The following is a 21115-nucleotide window of genomic DNA, read 5'->3' on the forward strand; positions in this document are numbered from 1 at the left end:
GGCACCACTTCCTTGTCTGCACCACAAATGCTGACTGGATGAAGAGGAGGTTTAGACCTTTGGAAATTCACTACCACCTCCTTGGTTTTTGAGGTGGTCAGTGGGAGGCAGTTTTTGTGACTCCAGTCACTGAAGGATTTTATCAGTCCTCTGTTCTTCCCTTCCTGTCCATTCCACTCAGTGTGGTACTTTAAGAGGGGTCCCTTATAGGCGCAGAATCATCCTGTCCAGGATAATGTGGGATGTGAGAGACTATAGTCATTCAGTTCAGCTGGACACTTTAGTTAGGAACTGGAAGAATACATGAGGTTTTCCACAGAGCTGTGATCCTCCCCAATTTTAGACTGAGGTTTAAGATCCTCTGGAGAGGCTGACATAATAGAGCAACACAGTCCATCAGCACTCTGGGAGATACAGCTTGGTACTTTAACATTGTATCAACAGATTCATCATTGTTCATGTACATTAAGACTTTCAAGGACACGAAGAAAGTTTCTTACAAAAGACCTAAAGACAACAAAAACAAAATGTGTAGGATCAGTTAACACATCGATAGCTTTACAGTAATGGCTTTTTTGATTTCGGTTTGCTGTTTTCGCTCACGTTGTTAACGTCTGATAACATTTGCAGGAATTTTCTTATTACTGTTATAACATTTAACATTTATTATCTCCTTCCATACACATTTACAACTTTCAACAAGCCAGCATTCATGTTTACGTGTTTTAGGCAAGAACACTTCAAACAGTGCTTTACACAGACAAAGAAAAACCTTTACAAAGACTTTAAAACAATAAGTAATAAAAGCCCAAACAAAATCAAATAACAACTAAATAAAAGAAAACTATACATAAAATAGAAGAAACGAATGTCCCTCAAAGCTACACTTTAAGTGACTTTTTTGGGGGGATTGACAGTGTATATCTCTTAATGTTAGGTTTGCAACCCATAAATTGGCTGGACAATATGTATTGACCAATCAATACAAGTTTAATCAATCAATTAAGCCTTTAAACTGAATGGATTCAATGTATTCTGAGACAGAAGAAGGAGGTGGAGGAAAAAAAAACCTGGAAAAGGTGAAGACAGAAATGGAGCAGCAGGACAGCACTGAGACTCATTGAAACGCTTCCAACCACACAGGTGGAGGTCCAAACTCCAGGTTTCTGTGTGGGTTTTCTCCTGGTGCTCAGATTTCCTCCCACAAAAACATGTAGATTAGTCTCAGACTCTAAAAGGACCAAAGAGCCTCAGCTGAGGTTAGTTAAGTTTATTTATTACAGCTACCAGGTTGATCAGGTTCTGGTATGTAATACTTTGGTTAATCAGGGCACTGTAACCAGAACTGCAGAGCCTGGATTTTCACAGCAGTCTGCATTTGTTTTTAGGATAATTGACTTAATTGACAGGGAATATAACATCCACATGAGCGGAATTTCAAAACATAGGTCTATAAATTCAGCCCTCTGTGTGTTGATAATTTCAACTTCCTTCAAACGATGGGGCATCTTTTCATTCCACACATCACCCAGACCATATCAGTCTAAATATCCAGCAGGATTTTTCCCCCCATTAAACTCTAATGTGTTTTCAAAGAGTTCCTTTCATCTTTTAGAGCAGTGTAATTTGAAACACCATTGATGTCACTGCTGTATCATACACTATTATCATATCTGGATTATTTAGAGAGGTATTTCCTTATTGGCCTGGTGTGGAGGATTTCTTCAAGAGATAACACACCAACATAAACACACGTTTAGATCAATGTTCATTCACGTGCTGCGGTTCAACTGTGTGTGCATATAAAGAGCAGAGGTGTTTTCTCATCATCACCTCACATCTACCTGACAGGTGAGACTCCTGCTCTCTCGTCTCATCACAGTGAACTGGACTTTCAGCTCTATTGAACGGTTTTCACCATCTCTAACTACCACCAGACGTTAATTGACTTCATCGTCCTCCTCCTCCATATCTTCATCATGAAGGCTCTCATGCTCATCTCTGCTGTTTTGCTCAGTAGTGTTCTGGCTGTCACTCCAGCAGCAGGTCAGATGAGGTTTTTCTAAATTTACACCTGCAAATCATTGCGTTCTGGTTTTACATTCATTTTACACAGCGTCCTAAACTTCTTCTTGTCACATGACAAAACTTGTTGAGCAGTGCAAAGCTGTGTTTCATTGTAATTCAGATTAAGTAGAATGTTTGTTCTCCTCTCAGTTGGAACTGTTGAAGCTGCACCGCAAGAGCTGCAGGAGAACAACCAGCGTAAGTTGCTGCCAGTTACTCAACCATCGACTCCACAGCTTGTTGACTGGCAACAAAACATTCACTGTCTGAACAGACGGTGTCGCAGCAGACTGTAACTGAACTCGTGTTTTCTGGTTTGTTCACAGTGGTTGAAGATCATCTTGTACCACTTGTTGCTGAAGGTAAAAACATTCTGATAATTTGTTATATTGTGGCTCATATTAGCATTAGCAACATTCTGAATATTTATTGATATTTTCTATTAAGGGGAAGAACCTGATATGTTGGCTTTTGAAGAGATGGCAGCATCAGCTGGAGGTTTGTCTTCATTTGAAACTTTTTTTTCATTTCACTATTCGGTCCAATGAATCAAATGTCTTTTGTGACCTCTGTCGCCTCTCTAGCTCGTTTCTTCACGTGTCCTTCTGGTTGGGTCAGATACAAGAACGGGTGCTATCAGTATGTGAGCTCTGGCAGATCCTGGAGCAGTGCTGTGGTAATTGAAGTTCTTTACTTGAAGAGTCAGACTGTACCTTGGATATTTTGACTTGCTGATGGTCATCCCTGAATGATTACATGACGTTTGCATGTGTGTGTGTTTGTGTGCACTTTCTTCAGGCCTACTGCACCAGTCTGGGAGCCACTTTAGCTTCTGTCCAAGATGTGTTTGATTACAGTTTCCTGCAGGATCTCACCAGAAGCTCAGGAGGCTCCGTCAGCTGGATGGGAGGATTCTACTTCCAGGTTGTTAGGAATACTGGAATTAATGAATACATTCTAAACTAACTAACATTTGATTCACCATTGGCTGCTGAATAGAAATACCCAATGTAAGTCAGTGGTTTACTAAAGTTCCCATGTCTTGTCCAGGGTTGGAGATGGTTGGACCAGAGATCCTTCAGCTACACCTACTGGAGCTCACAGAACAGTGCCTCCAGCTACCCATGCATCCACCTTAATGCCAGGGGTGAGACACAATGTTTTTTTTTTGCTGACTAAACCCCTTTACTAATATTGATGGATATTAGGTTTTAAAAGATCAGATAATAGATAATAGCACCTCTGTGTATGTAAGCACAATAATGAATGAATAAACTTTATTTTGCAGGAGGCTGGTCCAACAATAACTGCAATAATGCATGGCCATCCATCTGCATGAAGAGAACTGACACCTGCTAAAACTAGGACACACATGTGTACTCATCTCAGTCATTGTACTTTGATTCTGATGAAACATATGTGCAATGTAAATTGTATGTTTAGTGTTATTTGACAGTTTATAGTTACAAATGTGAGCACACAGATCTTTGGAACAAAGGGACTGTCCTGTCACAGTGGTATTAGTGATGTGTGCCTCAGCTTTTAAGAAAATGCTTCTTCTAGAGATGATAAAACTTCTGTGCTGATGATTTAATTTTTAACTTTGTTTAAAAATTGGATTTTAAATTCAACTTTATGTAATAAATTAATACATAAATAACATTTGTTGTACTGTGTCCTTCTTGTGCTTGATCTTCTAACTGCAACAAGTGTTTTTTTAGTTTTCTAAATTTCTCTAAAATCTAAACTGTGTTAACCTATATGGGACTTTACAGAATTAAAATCAATGCAGCTGGTACTATGACCTCACCTGAATGTGCAAGTATACCTCCATATGCTCTTAGCTCAGCAGTGAGAACAAGTATTTTTTCTCTAACCACCACCCAGAGTCAAAAATAGTTGTAACACAATACAAATAAATCAAAGAAGCATTGTTCCAGTATATACAAAGGCAACAAAGTTTATTACCTTTACCCTGAGACATTTTATTTTAATCTCAGCTGATTGTTTGCTGTGCTCTGAGAATTTTTTTGTATAAAATACACAAATCCCTAAGGGTCACCAGTACTAAGGATCAAGGCAAAAAGACAGGCAGTGGTGGAAGACGTAATCAAATAATTTACTTAAATATAAGCAGCAATAACACAGTGTACCAATAGAAGTAAGAAGTATGAGTTAGAAGTAAAAGTCCTGCAATCAGAATGGTCCACACACTGACCATACACTTACTTATTGACTCTATGGCTACTATTGCTGAGGCTACTACTACACTACTAGTAATAACTAACTAATAACAGTAATAACAATACAACATGACTATAATTGGCCTATGAATATTACCTGCTGTCTAAAGACTGTAATTTCCCAAAATGAAGCATAACAGCAAGAAATATTATAATACATATTATCTTATGAGAGTTTATAAAGGCTAGCACATTTAGATACATGAATTATAAAAGACACTACTCACAACCTTGGCAAGTGTGTCTGCATGGCTTTTGATAAAATATTACAATGAGATGGATTGTCTGAAAAACAAAGAGCAGCTTCGGTATCTGAAGAACTGTAGTAACTAGCAATTAGGATTTGTCTGACACACGAATGGCAGGCGCACATTGCATGCTTGATTGGACCAGCCTTTGGAATCTGTAAAAACATCAACAAAATCGTTATCAATATTCAGAACAAAATGTCATCAATAAGCATTAGCAATAGAAATGAGCTTGATGTTCCGTCAATAGGATCAGCAACTGACTGCATGTGTGTCTTCTTTTCTCACCTTGAGAGTTGAGCTGCATGCACTGGCAAATGTCAGGGGAGGTCATTGATCCCCATTTATTGTAGTTGACCATTGAGCCATCTTCCCATCTCCAGTTACCCTAGAGGAAACCACCGTTACAGTCTTTAATAGTTCAGTTCACAGCTCTGTTCAGTGTCTTGCTGTGCATTTATAATTTAATTTCAAACTGTTTTTGTGTGGTTGGAAGTGTTGCAGCAACCTGATTGATTTTAGGAAACTGGAAATCCACTTTACCTCCTGAACTATGGAAGGATGAATTGATCATGACTTTTAATGTTTTTGCAATGGTTGAACAAACCTGGAAGTAGTAACCTCCAATCCAGGCAAAAGTGTGACCACCGGTGTTTACTGTACGCTGAAGGAAATTATACTCCCAGATGTTGTGGACTGAGGCCAGATTAGCATCGAAGTCAGCACAGTAGCTCTGCGGCACAAGAGAAGGAGGGTTGGACTTTTCTTAAATTTCAAAATAGTCGCATTGTACAATCAATTAATGTAAAACGTTTCTTTCTTTATGGTGATTTTACCTCAGCATTTCTCCAGGTATCAGGGTGGTTGACTAATAAGTAGCAGTTTCCACGGAAACCAAGCCAACCATCAAGGCAGAACTGAACACGAGCTAGACCAGTAAGAAATATTGAAATGCATAGTCTATCAAAATAGATGTCTTACACATGAAAGAAGATTTTAAGGGGTTTTAGTCATCAGGTCAGTAGCTGTCTATCAGCACCCCTCCATATTATGAAATTTTGAGTGCTTTTCTTACCTTGAGGGAGATAAGCAGGAACAGCAACCAAATCTGTGAACATAAAGTCAGTGAGGTAAGATGAGCTGCTTTAGAGCTAATTCATTTGTCAGAATAAACCTTCTTAAAAGACACAAATCATTTGAATGATTAGGGAGCATTATTTGATTGTCCTGTGAGTCAGGTGATAAGGACCTTCAGTATATAGCAATAATGTCTTCTGTACTGTATCCACATTTTAGCAGTTATTAACAAACACAAAGAAACCCACTGTAATGACAGGTGGTGCTTTATGTTGCAGAAATAATACTAATAACACAGATTATGAGAACATTTTGGAAGAAACTAACTTTAAAGTGAAACAAACAGAAAAAGTGGCAATGACCTGAATTTGCTGCAGGTTTATCTTCCTGTTGCACAGCAACAGCCTCAGCTAGTGAAACTGAAGGAAAGAAACCAACAGGCCATCCATGTTTATTCAGTTTTATATACCGTGATATGCTGTAGATATGAAATGGTGCAAGTTTCTCAATGTGAGATCATTCTGTCTGACCTGTTGCAGCCCTGATGGACAGAGCAACACAGAGGACTACAGAGAAGATCAGTAGAGTCTTCATTATGGAAAGTGATGAATGTCTGGAGGGAGGAACATTTTTAGAGTAACTTGTGTTTGATAAACAGTGTTAACTTGAATATAGACCCACACACTGTGTCTTTAACAACTTTTAACTCCTAGCTATAGTTTGAAAGGAGGCAAGTCAACTGCAATTTGTTTCTATGGTCTGATGAGAGTGAACTAGAGCTTTCCATCAGACTTGTTTCAGGTCTGGCGCTAGAGGCCAGACTTAAATCTAGACTTAAGAATTGTTCACTCATAATCACTATGAAACCTGAAAGAGCTTGAGCAATATTACAAAGAAGAACTGAGAAGAATATCAGAGCCCACATGTAAAAAGATGGTTGAGACCATGCAGGCTTAATGCTGCAACCACAGGCAAAGATGCATCTACTGTATACTGACATGATGGGAGTCATTTCTTACATTTACATTTAGTCATTTGGCAGACGCTTTTATCCAAAGGGACTTATAAGGGTAGCCAGCGTAAACATAGGGAGGTACGCCACTACATTAACCAGCCGCTTTCATACTTACTTTACTTATTCCATGCTATATTTTCTTCCACTTAGTTTTTTATGAATATTGTAGTGATAACAAAAGACTGGTCAGAATTAGAGTTGCTAAACACTAAACATCCAGCAAACTACAGGAATACAAGTCAGACTTACCAAGAGTAACAGCAGTCAGGTCAGTGTGAAGAGATGTTCAGGTATCAGTTATGTGAGTGATGCTCTATGCTTAATATATACACAGACTCAACCATAAAATCTATGGACTTTGTCTTCTGCGTGTTGTGTTACGGGAAAACACAGTTTTCTCAACACTTCCCACTACTATGACTAATCTGTGTTAGCTGACTAAACCGCAATAAGGAAACCTCAACTCTAATGGGATTGTTCTACATACAAACAGGAGGGCCATATAGTGAAAAGTTTCTGTACTATGATGTACTCTAAATCCTGACTGGAAATCTTCATACAAGTTATTTCTGCACAGGTGGTCGCATAATTGCTTAAAAACTACCTTTTTTAAGAAATTTAGAGAGAAAGGGCAGATTGGATATTGGTCTATAATTTACTAAAACTCCTGAGTCCGGAGTAGGATTTTTGAGTAGAGGTTTGACTACAGCAACCTTAAAAGCCTGTGGTACATAGCCTGTTAGTAAAATGTTCAACATTGGGTACATCCTAATTCCCTTAATTGATTGTTCTTTTATTCTTGCACTAGAAGTTGATCTGATCCTCCATCTTGAAGGATGTTCCAAAGCCTCTTATTCAATTTTGAGGAGCAAGGACACTGAAAACACAGAAGTTGGTTTTGTAAATAAGATGTTTGCCTTCATAAGAAAAAAAAACATGCAGTGAAGACAGATAAAATCTTCAATTAAACAAAAGTTATCACTAACCATAACACTAACCCACTGATAGCTGACCCACAACTGATCAACAACGTATTCACCACATTAGCTGCACGGGCAGCTAGTGTGGCTAACATTAGCTTCAGTAGCAGGAGAAGTGTTCGGGCTAATCACACAGTGGGACAGTTAGGATGTGCTAGAGTGTGTGAAACATAGCGCATCTGCTTTTATTTCAAACTTTGTTCACAAACATCACATATGCATCTGCAAAGAGGGGGTGGAACCTCAAAATAGTTTTTTTATTATATTATAATTTTCTGCATTATAATATATAGGCACATTCTGGGGTCTTCAGTTTTTTAAGCCCCAAAGGGGGATAATATGAGTTCTTTCAAGTCTGAGATCCAACATTTCTCTTCACCTACTGAAGCAACTGCAATACTCAGTTTCATAGTATCACAGATGATTACAACAAATGTGATAAGACAAAAAACTCAGATGGGTGTAATTAGGCTCACCGGTTCAAGGAAACAGTTAGAGATAAACGTCAGCCAGTCTTTCTGGGAACTAAGACACATTTATTGTTTACTGTACAATCTTTAGGAAGTTCTCATCATAAACAAAGTGAAAGTGCAGACGAGAGAACTTAATTTAACACTACTTAAATTTGTCAACATTTAAATAAAAACGGCCTTCAACTAATGAAACAAACTGAATATTTGTTTAACCAACTCCAAGTACCACCCGAGACCACTACTACAGAGCATTCCTTTGCAAGTTCTTCTGCTGATTTAAGTGTTGTGTTTTCAATTTAGCAAATTCTTCTTTTCTATCTCTTGATGATCAAAGGATAGCCTATTGATCTTCTGATTGTGTGCCCACTTCTCCTCCGGTTTCTACAAAGCCTGTTAGAGCCATGCACTGCCCTTTTAGAAACCACCTGACCAACCAAGATTTGAGTCGGAGAAGGTCCCTCTGTGAATGACACTTTCATTTATGTCTGATAGCATGTTTCCCACTGTCACGTTTCTGATTATTCAGCAATGTGCAGCTGGAAACCTGAGGCACAGCCACACTCATAACAGTATAGCAGCTGAACAATGGCTGTAAGGTGATTAACAGGAACAAGTCTCCAGTGAGAAAATAGGAAGGACAAATGAAAAGGAAACAAGGAAAAGATTAAGCCTGACTCATCCCAGCCCAATTTTTTTCTTTTGTTTGCTTTGTAAATGAAGCTCCTTGACCCACTTGTTGGCAGCATTGCACCATTTTTGCCATTTGCAAACCACCATGAAACCACGGGGTGCTGAGGTTGGTCTTAATCAAATACTTCCTCATGAAGAACTTAAAATAGAATTTTAAAGTCTAGTTATTTAGTTACGCTCCACCACTACACAACAAAATAAAGCAGTTTAGAAGTTTGCCTCCAGTAGTAGATGACCAGTGTTTATAGCTGACAACAAATGCAAAATACTGCTTCTGTCTGAACTTCACTCAAGCTGCCAGCAGATACCAAACCCTTTTTAAAATAACAGTGTGAAACACTATCCACATGACCCAATAAGTGAAACACACAGTCAACAAAGAGACAAACAGGGATTTTTATTAAATCTTAGAGTGTCATCACATAAAGCACAGCTGTTTTACAGCATGAGATGTTTCGGAAATGGACTGATGACTGTTTGTGGACACAGGGGAACCATTATCTCACATTACACATTCCTCTGTGTTACATAAGTTGGCCTCCGTGCCCCAGTCCTGCACATCACATTCTGTCATACCGATGGAAAAAAATTTAAGTGCTTTTACTGTGCGAAGTCTTCATACCTGAAATTCATTGTTGTGTAATATTTGGCATTTGAGTGACAGGAAAGACATATGATGTTAAATACAGCCTGTATTATTCAGGTACAAATGATATCCTAACTGCCTTCTACTGGTACCTACATGTATGTACAGTATAGCTGAATGAAGTACTAGTAACTTACAGGTATAATTTTTTTATTTCACTAAAGTACCCAGTTGTAACCCTTTTATTTCGAGAAAGAAGAAGAAGTATTAAGAAGTAAACATTGAAATTGGTACATTGGAGGATGTAGCCCTCAGACTAGCCTAGTAAAGTTTTTCTAAAACTTTATCAAGCTAGTTTGGACAGAATTGGTGTTCTCTTTACATGAACAGCTTGACAATCTTGGGTTTGAACATTTGCAACTTGCTATCCTCCATTAGCATCACTCTGTCCTGGGCTTGCAAGATGGTCTGGTGGGCGTCGTCAAAGAGTTCCTTCCCAATGGCAGCTTGGACTCTGTCCCGCCACGCACTTAGCTTAGGTCTCCCCTCAAACACATCCAGCCCGGCACCCACAGGCTGTCAGTGGGACGGGGGAAAAGATAAGGACAGGTCATTTAGAATGAACCAGCTCTTCTGACTACTGTTCTTTATTATTTCTCATCAATGGTTTCTGTGATTTAGATGTACTGCATATCAATCTTTATTTCTAACTTGAACTGGAAACAGAGGCAGTGCAGGCTAAAAACAGGAAGCTGCAAGCTGAATGTTCTATATACTGACTTCTGTTAACAACGTCTGAGCGTTAGTTCCTCACACTGGGCAGTCCAAATGTCACATTCTGATATATACTGAACTCTATGTACTATATATAGCATAATTTGACTTGACGCCTACAGAGTACATGAATCTTGCAGAATTTGTGCACATTTGTGCACATTGTGCAAGATATATAAGCCCTCGGACAGCATCAGAGATCATGATGAATATGCTGTAGCTACATAGACTTGGGAGTAAACCATTGTAACTTAAGACAGTTGGTGTCTCCAAAATCCAAATTTACACCTCTGCATTGATGAGAACTTAACAGAAAAAGAGGTCACCTATAGTATGGGTACTGATGAAACCCCTATATCCTTGCAAGCATTGGCTTTTGCACCTATTGCTGACAGGTCAGGCCTCATTCTGCACACACTGCAACAGCTGGCTTCATTGAAGAAGGCTTCATAGATATAGTTTGACCTCTGTGCTCACCTGCATGATCTCGACAATGGCAACCAGGTCAGCCAGTGAGATGTGATCTCCTGCAATGAAGGCCTTGTCCTGGATGAACTTTTCTTCAATGAGTTTCAGGGAGCCATTCAGATCATCTAAGGCTGCATCCATCTTTTCCTGTGGCACGTCCATGCCCAGAGCCTTGGGAATCATCAGCTGCAGTACAAACACAAAGATCATGATATGAATCTGGGGAAGTGCACATGAAACAGCACCCAATTCAATTCTGTTAGTGGCCTTGTTCTTCATACAAAGCTCATTTTACCTCCCCTCGCTCTCTTTGTTTCTCTCTCTACTTATTTCCACGCTGAAAAAAGATTGTTTGACTGTGTAGAGTAAGTCAGTAACAAATAATGTATATTTTAAAATAGTATATTTTAGTCAGTCCCTAATACTTGTAAGCATTTGTAGTGTTGCTAAAAGCTAGAGGTGTTAAAAGTTCTGGAGCTGCAACACAAATGTTCACGGCCTTTTGTTGCGGTTATGGAATACGGAACTGCAAGGAGGCATTCAGGGACAGTGCAGACTTTAGGTCCTCATTTTGGGTGAGAGAATGTTTATTGAAGTTCTCCTGCAAACATGACTGTAAGTCAGTGATCACAACATGACATGATCTGAGGGGTCCTGATCCTGATTCAAAATAACAGACACACAGGTGGGTTTAGATCATTAAAACAACTCGTATCCAGTTTTCACAGCCTCCAACTGCTGAAAGAGTCAAAGCCAAGTCCAAAACATTACAGTAAAGACTGGGATAATCATCTCTGCCCTTTACTTTCAGGATGTTTACAGACATAATCACAGCTAATGCAACACTGACTGGAGAAACTGAAACAGGATACAACTGTGCTTCCTGTAGTGGGTTATCGTTCTCACTATATGGGATTAGTGGCAGAGAAGTGAAAACAGGCCTAGACACATTCAACTGCACACCCCAGCAGAGCAGGAAACCTCCCTCTGCACTGGCGTGATGTTTGCCTTCCAGCTGATGGGGAAAGAAGAACAGCAGCAGAGTGAACATACCCGGAGCCAGAACACCTTGGATCCATGCGGACGGATGGCACTGTGCTGCCACGACAGATACTCGTTGACCCGTGCGCGCTGCTGGAGGTCAGCAGGGTACCAAAAGTCTGGAGTCTGGAACTTCTCTGCCAGATACAGCAGGATGGCAACACTGCAGAGGCAAACAGAAGAAATGACTGCTAGACAGACCACACACTTTTCTCCAGGTCACCTCCCTGACGGATGCTTCAGTTATCACCTCTCAGCCAGGCAGAAGTCTCCATCGCGCAGAGCAGGGACCTTTCTTAACATGCTGATCTTCCCAAACTCCTCTCCATACTGCTCAGCTGGAAGCAACACACACAGCTGCAATCAGCTTCTTGGTTAAAGGAAAAGCATTTAAAAGCACTAACAGTCAAGCATTTAATGCTTCAAACCTAGTTGTTCACAGTAGTTGACTTAACTAGAAGACAGCTTGTGTTTAGCCAAAGGCTGGGCTGCTAGTGATTGCGAAAGAGTTTTCCTTGGTGTGGGTGTGAACGCAAACTCACCGTCAAACAGAGTGATCTTCTTGAAATCAAAGGCGATGTTGTTCTTCTTGGCGAACAGATAAACGGAGCGGCAGGGCTGAGAGTACAGGTCCAGGTACAGCTCTAAGGCCATGTCTGCTTCTCTCGGTCACTGACACTCTCCTTTGGACTCTGCTGCTTTTTGGAGCTGCTGCGACCTCGGCCACCAAAGATCCTTTATTTAACTAAGATGGCTCACATTCTTCCCACTCCGCGAACAGACACAGGCTCGTTTGTAGGCGGTCATACAGGGCGCCACCAAGCGGAGGCCCTGGGAACTGGTTACCTCCTCCTGTCGAACGACAACTGACTGGATTAGTCAATAATCTAGATTCCTTTGTAAATAACACACTAAAATTCATAATCAGATATAAAAGTCAATGACGTTAATGTATTTCTACATCTTATACATTTACATTCACACGTGAGAATGAAATATCTGATTAAATACATAAATAGATATATTAATAGTTGAAATAATTAACAAATTACTCTGTGCACACATAAGTTTATAAGAATACAGCAAATATATTTATAAAAAATACACCAATTCATATATGAAGAGACAATTCCATAAATGAATAAATGCTGAAATAACTACATATGAATGTATATTTTGTAATATATTTAAATTGATACTTTTATCTACTTATTTATTTGCATTTGACTTCATTCCAGCCTGTTGCTGAACCAGCTGTGAGACTAGCCTTACTTTCTGAAATCTGTTTTTGAAGATTCTGTCATTCCTGAATTTCGTCCTGACAAAAAGTAGGTCAAAGGTAAACTATCTCAAACTCAACTGAGCCACGTGGCCAGGAAGTTTTAGCAAAAATGAGTGTCTAATTATTATTATTATTATTATTTATAAATAATGAGGTTTCCCTGAAACTAGGGTGATGTGCTGAAGTCACAGATCTGAAAATCCAGGCAGTTGTGTGTGAAGCAGTATAATTAAGAAATAAATCGAATTCAAATGTATATTGTGTTATTAAGTGTGCTGCACAGACAAGATAAAGACAAGAAAGACACATTTGAACAATGTTAAAATCATACAGAGACATGAAAAATCCAGATATGTTGTATCCTATGGTTCAAACAGGACATCAATGTGCATGTAAAGTCACTATTGCTATTGCTTATTAATAAAGTTCAATTAGAAATACTAAAGTAATAGTGAAGTATTAATACAAAATAATACCAACTTCAGACACATCAGGGGCACCAAATGATGTCCCTGCTGTTAGTCACTGAGTTTCACTAAACCCGGTGTGAGGCGGTGAATCCTCTCGACCCATGTGTGTGCTCTCTGATGGGTCCTGCAGTGCACGTTGAACCAGTTGGCTGGAAGTCATACACCCACAGATCTCTGTGTGGCTTCAGTACACATCAGGGAAAATGTCGTCTTTCAAACCTAAACTAAATATTAGTCAATTGTACTATTATTACTAGGTGTAATCAAGTAATATCGACTGAAGCTGAACAGAACTGAAATACAGCCCGGGTTTGTCTGTATATCCAAACAAAGAAAACAGTCGATTTAGGAAAACCAAGACAGAAAATGAACATTTCCCAACGTGTAGTCGCACAGAGCGACCCCTGCAGTCTGTGTCCTGTATTATACTCGTATCTGAGGACTCTGACCGCAGCCCTTCGATAGCTCAGTTGGTAGAGCGGAGGACTGTAGGACGTGACGCTGGAATCCTTAGGTCGCTGGTTCGAATCCGGCTCGAAGGAGCTCCTTTTAACTCTGAGGTCTCTCGTTGTTTTAGTTTCTTGTTTGCAGAGACGAGGTTGAGTGGACAGTGTAACCTTCAGCAGATTCAGAATGATTGAACTGAATTAACTGTAAATATCAGTGATCTGTTTCACCATGGTGCTGGGCTCGTGCTTTTCATCACACATTAAACCTTTTTTGTTTTGAAAAATCTAAAGTTTCACATTTGCAAAAACACAGCGGTGGAAAGTAAGTATATTTGCATAGTGTAAGGTATTATAGAGGCTATATTGTACTTTAACTTAACTACATTTCTTTGATTACTATACTTAATACTTATACTGTTTACTTTTCAGAATCCCAGAACTGATACAAAATACAGTAAAATCAGAAGATATCTCTATAGTTACCAGCTGCAGAGTTACACTGAAGAACGCACTGATGCACCAGCAATAATAATATCATGTAATATCATATTCATTCATGTGAAATTAGACATTCTGTATATACCTGTAAACGTGACTTTTCATACTAGTATTAAGCTAATACTTTTGTCTTTTCACTTTTGAATGCAGGACTTTCATTTTCAGTGGAGTATTTCTATATTGTGGCATTACCACTTTTACTTGAGTAAATGACCTGTACTACTGTCATAACAGAATATACATAATGACACAAAAAGATGAAAGCCAACCTATGGTGGAATGTTAAGTACTTAGATTTAATATTATTGATGCACTTACATGTGTTTTTATTTCATCCAGAAAAGCTAGAATGGCAATCTAAAATGTGGATTGTTGTGAATATTCAAAATCACCCACAGCAATTTAATACATGTCTGGAGAGACACAGAGTCCAGACCAGCTCTTCAATGTCTTCAGTGAAAACACATCCAGCTTCACTCTTCTGTACAGTACAGAGTCAGGGAAATACAGTTACGTGATCTTTACTATTGGTGCATGTTTATCACCGATCTAAACTGTCTGCGTCGTTCAGAAACATCATCCTTCACAAGAAGCTCATGACTGTTCCCTTCTTCCCAACTTGGTGAGGCTCCAGCGCGTAGAACACAATAACAATCCTGTCAATTGAGAACAAACTGTCAATTACACAATTCAATTCCAAGTTAGGTTATGTTTTTTTAAGGTAATTTAACTACTTATAACTGTATTTAAGTAAGCAGATGAAAGGTATAGTTTAAAAAGCCTGTAGAGTTCTGCAACAACATCTATGGATAGATGAGACCAAGTCCAGCTTGCAAGAGAAAAATAGGAACTAAATTGTTTGGAGAAGAGAGGGAACTACTCATAATCTGAAGCTACCACCTCATCTGTGAAGCGTGGTGGAAGTGGTGTTATGGTGTTATGGTGTGGACATGTATGGCTCCCAAAGAAACAAAACAAAGAAACAAAAGAAATCCGCTGACTTTGTGCGAGATCACAATTGAGGGTGGTTACAGGAAAATGTTTCAACGAAGAGAAGGCCTCCAGAAAGTCTTTATATTGTTACAAGCTGATGGTACAGGATGTATGCAGGTGGAACTCACCTGTCTTCAGTCAGACTGAGTTCTTTGGTCAGAAACTCGAAGATCTTGGCACTGTGCTCCTTGTTTTTGTCAGCAGTGTCGGTCACGCCGATAGCAGACACCGACAGCATCACACATGGAGAGCAGGAGCCTGCTATCATCATGGGCAACCCGGGCTTCACTACTACATTCATCCTCTGAAAGACAACAACAATGGCTACATCAGAGAGGTTAGAGAAACTGACATGGTGAGGGGCAGAAATATTCAGAGAAAACCTGTGTAATAAAAAGTTACACTATAAAGATTTAACTCCAGTACCTGGACACTGACACATTTTCCATCAAATCAATCACCTGAACTGAATCTAATTTCATTCCTTTGTGTTCAAAAAACACCCCATGAAAAAAGCACGAGGTGAAGATAGCACCTGGCCGAGCATCACCGGGGGGCAGAAGCAAGCATGTGGTGATGTCTCTGGGTGTGAATGCGGCTGAGCAAGCATGAGATGTCTCCTGCACTCCAGTGGTTAGTAGTTGACTGGTAGAAGATTCTGATAGAGCTGATGCAGATGCTGAGCCTCACTGAGCTTTTCAGCAGCTACATGCACCCTCACCTACAGCTCGCTCGGCTCTGGGGTCCGAGCTGTCTCTTTCTGTTGCTCCACCCAGCCTCCACTCGGGCTCCTTGCCTATCCTGCAACAGACATGATCTCATAAACGGGCCAGACTCCCTCTGGTCTCTACAGGAACTCGGTCATCCTGGGTGCAGTGAACAGGCTTTCCAAGTCTAACCCACTTTCCACGTGACCATAACACAACTGCAGAACTACAAACACATGCTCAAGTATGCAACTTGAGCATGTGTTTGTAGTTCTAAAGTGTATTATTAATTAGATAGTTGGTATTAGTTGTCTTAAGCCATCAGTAGATGTGCTGTAAGTGTAACTGTCAGTTTTATTCATTCTAATGGAAAAAGGTTTTGAAAAGCTACTCTTCCTACTGTTAACTGTTACTGTGATTTAGCTTCATTCTTAATTCTACCACTTCTTGTGACAGTCTCAGATCCACATGTGAACACTGAGGGGACAGCTCACTCACTTCCTCTGGTTTTCCCAGAGCAGCCGCGGTGCTGGAGCACAGCCTCTTCACAAAGTCCTCGGAGAAGGAACTGCTCGGCAGGTTCGTCTGTAGCTCGATGAAAGGCATCTTGTTGACAGTGTCTGCTCTGGACTCTGATCCCAACTCTGGACGAAGACGAGGTCAAAACTCCAGCGACGTCACATTTACGTAAACGACCTCTTCCGGTTGACGACTCCAAAATACGTGTGGTGCGTTTGTGCGTACGTTGGTGGTGGATTAACCAGCGGCTCAATAATAAAACTAACCGTCTGATTATCAGTGCTACTGTCTGTCTTTTCCAGTATAAGTAAATATCTGTTTTGCAGTCACTTCGAATAAAGCATAAATTTCACAGTCGTCCATCTGTCGTAGTGGACCGCGGCGTCTTCTTTAGTGGTGACCTCACTACTGCCCCCCTGAGGCCGGAGGATTGTTGTAAATCATCTCATTCCAAGAACTAATGATCAAATATCAGGACCAAGATTTCGAAAGGACCAGAGGTAGAAAACGGCATAACAAGAATACTCAAGTAAAGTACAAGTACGTCAGTTTTGTACTTTTACAATACATAAACAAATGCACCACATGTAAAAACAACTTTAATTCATATTTTAAGGAAGGAGGAAAGTTTGTGGTTAGAACCTGACATAACAAAAATAAAGACAACACCCACTGACAGATGTTTGAGTAGATAATTTATTAAAGATTAATTACTATACATTACCAAAACATTTCAGTCGTTATCAACATAACAAACAGGGCCCACACTGACTGAGGACCAGCGTTCAGATGATGTGGTGTGTACAACATGTATGTTACTCAAAGCAACCCATCGTGAGAGTTGACATCCATCCTTCTTCATACCAAGGATGACAAACCTACAGAAAAATGATAAATACATGTCAATGTAATAAATAATAAATAAATGTAATATGTGACTCCTACATTTAGACGCGGACACACTCGTGTTATCAGCTACAGGTGAAATATAACAGAACCTGATCCTAGCTCTTTCTGAGACTAAAGCAGTCAATCTTTGGCCACATACTCACCGTGGGAGAACTTGCACTGTTTGAGCGCCTCATTGAAGCCTTCACATAAACTCAGGTCGGTCTGGTTGGTGGCACAGTCCAGGAACTGTCTGACCTCAAAGTGACAGGGGCTTGGCTGGGCTGGAGCAGGCCTGGGGGGCTCCTGGAGTGTTATCAATAAAAAAAATGATAAAAAAAAAATGCTTATTTAAAAAACCATATCTATTTCACATACTAACAGCAGCAGATCCACCTCTTACCTGGTACGCAGGCTTGGCTGGCTCTGGACTACTGTTGCTGCTGCTGCCACTAAACGCTCCTGTCAGGGCGCTACCAACTACGTGACCCACAGCTGAACCTACTGCCACCCCTGCAGCCGTTGTGGCCATCTGGGCCATGAGGCCAGGTCCCTGGGACTGAGCCGGAGCTGGGGCCAATGAGGCAGGAGGTGGATGAGCAGGGGGTGGAGCATGGGATGGAGCTGGACTAGAAACAGAATAATAAAAGTCAATTTTTTCACACTGTAAAGTCAGTTCACAGCAAAATTAATATTCACAAGTGACTTAATAGAATATTATGTCATTTAAGTCATGCCACACTGCATAAAAAGTACTTTTTTTTCACGTCTATTTTGAGCCAGTGCCTTTTATATGTTTACTTAAGCAACACTGTGAATGCATGGCTTCAGTACCACAACGTTCCCACACTGTGGTACTATACTTGTACTACTATGTGGTGGTACTTTTAGTAATGTGGCACATTACTAGACGATCAGCTGCTTTTTTTTTCAACATATTGCAACATTATGGTTTTCAGGACCTTTAAGCCTCATTTCCAGAGTAAACGCCTGCTCACTGTTCAGACTAAGAACCATGACTGCAGTAAAATCCCTCCTGTAGTTTATAGTATCAGAAGTCCTAATAAATATCAAATGTAGACACTGGAGAAACATCAAACAGGTGATGCTGGAATCTGATGATTGATACATTCATTCATTAAACAATCCTCTGTCAAAGTGGATCACCAGCTGTATGGATGATGGAGGAGAGAATAGATAGGAAGGGACCTCACACCTCCACAAATCTGACACTTCCAATCATTTAGCTGCAGTGTGTTATTTCTGAAGCCCAGGGAGATTATTACAAAACCTTTTCCGAGTGACCTTGCCAAGAACCTGACTTCAGTCTGGACCTCACATGGCCTCATAGTGAATGATGACGCAACACGGAGTCTGCTGGATGGAGGTTCACGTAAAACCAATGACTGAACCAAAGACGATGAGATGCAAAAACAAAGTCAAAGTATGTTAAGTTAAATATGGGGTTTGTTTGTTTTTTCAGAAACGTAGCCTGTGAAAAGCATTTGTTGTCCTCCTGGTCAAACGTGTCACCCTCTGCTGACTTACAAACTACGTGGTAGTTAGTTTTTAACTAACAGCCCCCGTCACTTGTTTAATCTTTGATGTGTATGAACATTTGTCCACAGCACTATCTTTACAGGCAAACTGATTTAAGTGCGGGCACTGATGGTTTGTCTTTAGCCGGACTCTGACACCTGACACCGGGAAGCTCCAGCAGCGCAGGCTGCGCCCGGAGCGGCTGGAGCTGAACGTACGGTCCTTACCTGACCGGAGCTGGAGCCGGAGCTGGAGCTGATGAGCGGCTGCGGCTTCCTCTGGCCATGTCTGACACCACGCACTAACTTTATGAACACACCGGGCTGAAGAACTGCAGAGCTCAGCGTCCTCACGCTGCTGTACCCGAGTCACCGGCGGCTGAACGTCGCAGGACGCACATGTAGTGACCTTGTGCGGCGCTCACCCTTGTTATGTATATACGCGCATGTACACAGATATCGCGAGATTATCCCACTGCATTCCCACGGCTGGAGGCTGGATCTCTGCCTGTGCTGGGAGTGAAGCGCTGCAGCGGTGGGCACAGCGCCACCTGCTGGAGAGGAGGGACATGCTGTACATGACTTGAAAACTCCAATTTAATTCCACGTAGTTATAAAATCATAAAACAGAAGGCAAATCAAAAGTCTACAGTGTAAACAAACAGCCTTAGATACTGTGATCAAAAAGACATAAAAACAGTAAAAACATTCAAACTATTTAAAGAGTCACACATTAAAATTTATTTAGAAACAATAAAGAATAAAAGGGGTACCACTTCTACTACTCACTTCTTCAGTTTAATTGTTATCACTTGGATAGCCCAGGAACCTCACTAGTCATTTACCTGCATTACTTGTTGTTTAAGCAGATTCATTAGAAAAAACAAATGTAAGAGTAAAAAAAGGATTAACATTAACAAAATGTGCAATGAGATGAAATGTATGACTATAAGATGAGGTCAAAGTCTTTCGTGACACATTCAACATCAATATGGAGCCAACCATAACTTTTGAAGAGTGATCATTTTTCAGAAATGTCATCTGTAAGGAGATGGAAGCATCAGAAGGATTGGACTTTCTGCTGGCTCAGCTGTGAGCGGCACACAGTTACTTTTTACTTGTTGAAATAGTGGGAGTACCTACCCCAAAAATGACCCATCCTGACACAACCCAGAACACCCCCTCTGGATGTGTAAATGTATCCCCTGCAATAACACAGACAGAGCAGGATATATATTAATATAGCACAATTAAACTTTGCAAAGCTTTCCTAACTGCTGAGAAGATTAAAACAATATAACATAAAAGAATTAAACCAAAAGAGAGAAAAAATATGTATTTTTATTTTTGCTTTTTGTAATAGGTGATGATTCGGTTTGGAACCTTTTGACTTTTTGGAACAGTCTCAAATAACTTTTCCAGTTGTCATCTCATGTGAGTCACAAAACCTGGTGGGGGGGGGGTTAACAAACAGTGTTTTAATTTTCATTCTATTGTACTTTAAGAGGCTTCAGCTGAAAATGCGGATCGTGACTGGGGAAACGTGCGCAACAAAGATCTACTTGAAGCAGAAGTCTCCTTAAAGCTTAAGGACTGTTTAAGGCTTATTAAGGCTTAAAAGTCTTATTAAAATACAGAAAGACTAGAGACTACTGGACCGTATATTGAGATGTCCCAGCGCTTTGTTAATTTAACCAGTGATATTGATTGATATATTTAGTCAGTTAGGGTAAATGCTTCTTTTTACGAGCATCGTGTTAGTCTGTGTCTCCTACTTTTAAAATACTGTTTTTGATATAGTTCAATATTGTTGCATTTGAGTTTCAATTTGAAAAACCGTCATATTACTTGATGTGTGACTAAACCTCGGACATGTTTGAAATACCAGAGCATATTGTGAATGTTATTGAGCAATTAAATAACCAACTAAATCCTGAAGAATTAATAAACGTTCATTTATTAAACACTATTGATCCACTGAATGATGACTTAAATAGTGGTGAGTTCTTAGACGGTCAAACCGACCCTCATACACAACTGCACAGGAATGTAGCTGCAGAGATAGAACGGGGAGAGATGCTGAGATATGGTTTGTGTCCATTAGATCAA

The 21115-nt window shown here is 40.1% G+C and overlaps 4 protein-coding genes and 1 non-coding gene across 5 annotated transcripts; 1 reads left to right on the plus strand and 4 right to left on the minus strand.

The window, feature by feature from the left end:
• Window positions 1–4568: 4568 nt before the first annotated feature.
• On the minus strand, window positions 4569–6229 carry LOC113162306 (rheacalcin-1-like). Its single transcript, XM_026360371.1, has 6 exons — window positions 6166–6229; window positions 5634–5666; window positions 5395–5486; window positions 5166–5291; window positions 4847–4946; window positions 4569–4713 (listed from the first exon to the last, which is right to left on the minus strand). The coding sequence occupies exons 1-6, from the start codon at window positions 6227–6229 to the stop codon at window positions 4640–4642; spliced, it is 489 nt and encodes a 162-aa protein (XP_026216156.1). The 3' UTR covers window positions 4569–4639.
• A 2941-nt stretch (window positions 6230–9170) lies between these two features.
• Window positions 9171–12410, minus strand: gstt1b (glutathione S-transferase theta 1b). The gene is made up of 5 exons (XM_026360061.1): window positions 12205–12410; window positions 11913–12000; window positions 11675–11825; window positions 10631–10807; window positions 9171–9955 (listed from the first exon to the last, which is right to left on the minus strand). The coding sequence occupies exons 1-5, from the start codon at window positions 12314–12316 to the stop codon at window positions 9758–9760; spliced, it is 726 nt and encodes a 241-aa protein (XP_026215846.1). The 5' UTR covers window positions 12317–12410; the 3' UTR covers window positions 9171–9757.
• A 1459-nt stretch (window positions 12411–13869) lies between these two features.
• trnay-gua lies at window positions 13870–13956 on the plus strand. The gene is given in 2 exon segments: window positions 13870–13906; window positions 13921–13956. It is a non-coding gene; the product is annotated as a tRNA-Tyr (tRNA).
• Window positions 13957–14631: 675 nt separating this feature from the next.
• On the minus strand, window positions 14632–16953 carry ddt (D-dopachrome tautomerase). Its single transcript, XM_026360064.1, has 3 exons — window positions 16560–16953; window positions 15483–15658; window positions 14632–15017 (listed from the first exon to the last, which is right to left on the minus strand). The coding sequence occupies exons 1-3, from the start codon at window positions 16665–16667 to the stop codon at window positions 14945–14947; spliced, it is 357 nt and encodes a 118-aa protein (XP_026215849.1). The 5' UTR covers window positions 16668–16953; the 3' UTR covers window positions 14632–14944.
• Window positions 16954–17258: 305 nt separating this feature from the next.
• Window positions 17259–19454, minus strand: chchd10 (coiled-coil-helix-coiled-coil-helix domain containing 10). Its single transcript, XM_026360063.2, has 4 exons — window positions 19235–19454; window positions 17872–18097; window positions 17633–17774; window positions 17259–17458 (listed from the first exon to the last, which is right to left on the minus strand). Exons 1-4 carry the CDS (start codon window positions 19291–19293, stop codon window positions 17439–17441), a joined length of 447 nt encoding a protein of 148 aa, XP_026215848.1. The 5' UTR covers window positions 19294–19454; the 3' UTR covers window positions 17259–17438.
• Between the last annotated feature and the right edge of the window lie 1661 nt (window positions 19455–21115).

This window comes from Anabas testudineus, chromosome 1 (assembly GCF_900324465.2).
Source record: "Anabas testudineus chromosome 1, fAnaTes1.2, whole genome shotgun sequence".
Classification (NCBI taxonomy): Eukaryota; Metazoa; Chordata; class Actinopteri; order Anabantiformes; family Anabantidae; genus Anabas; species Anabas testudineus.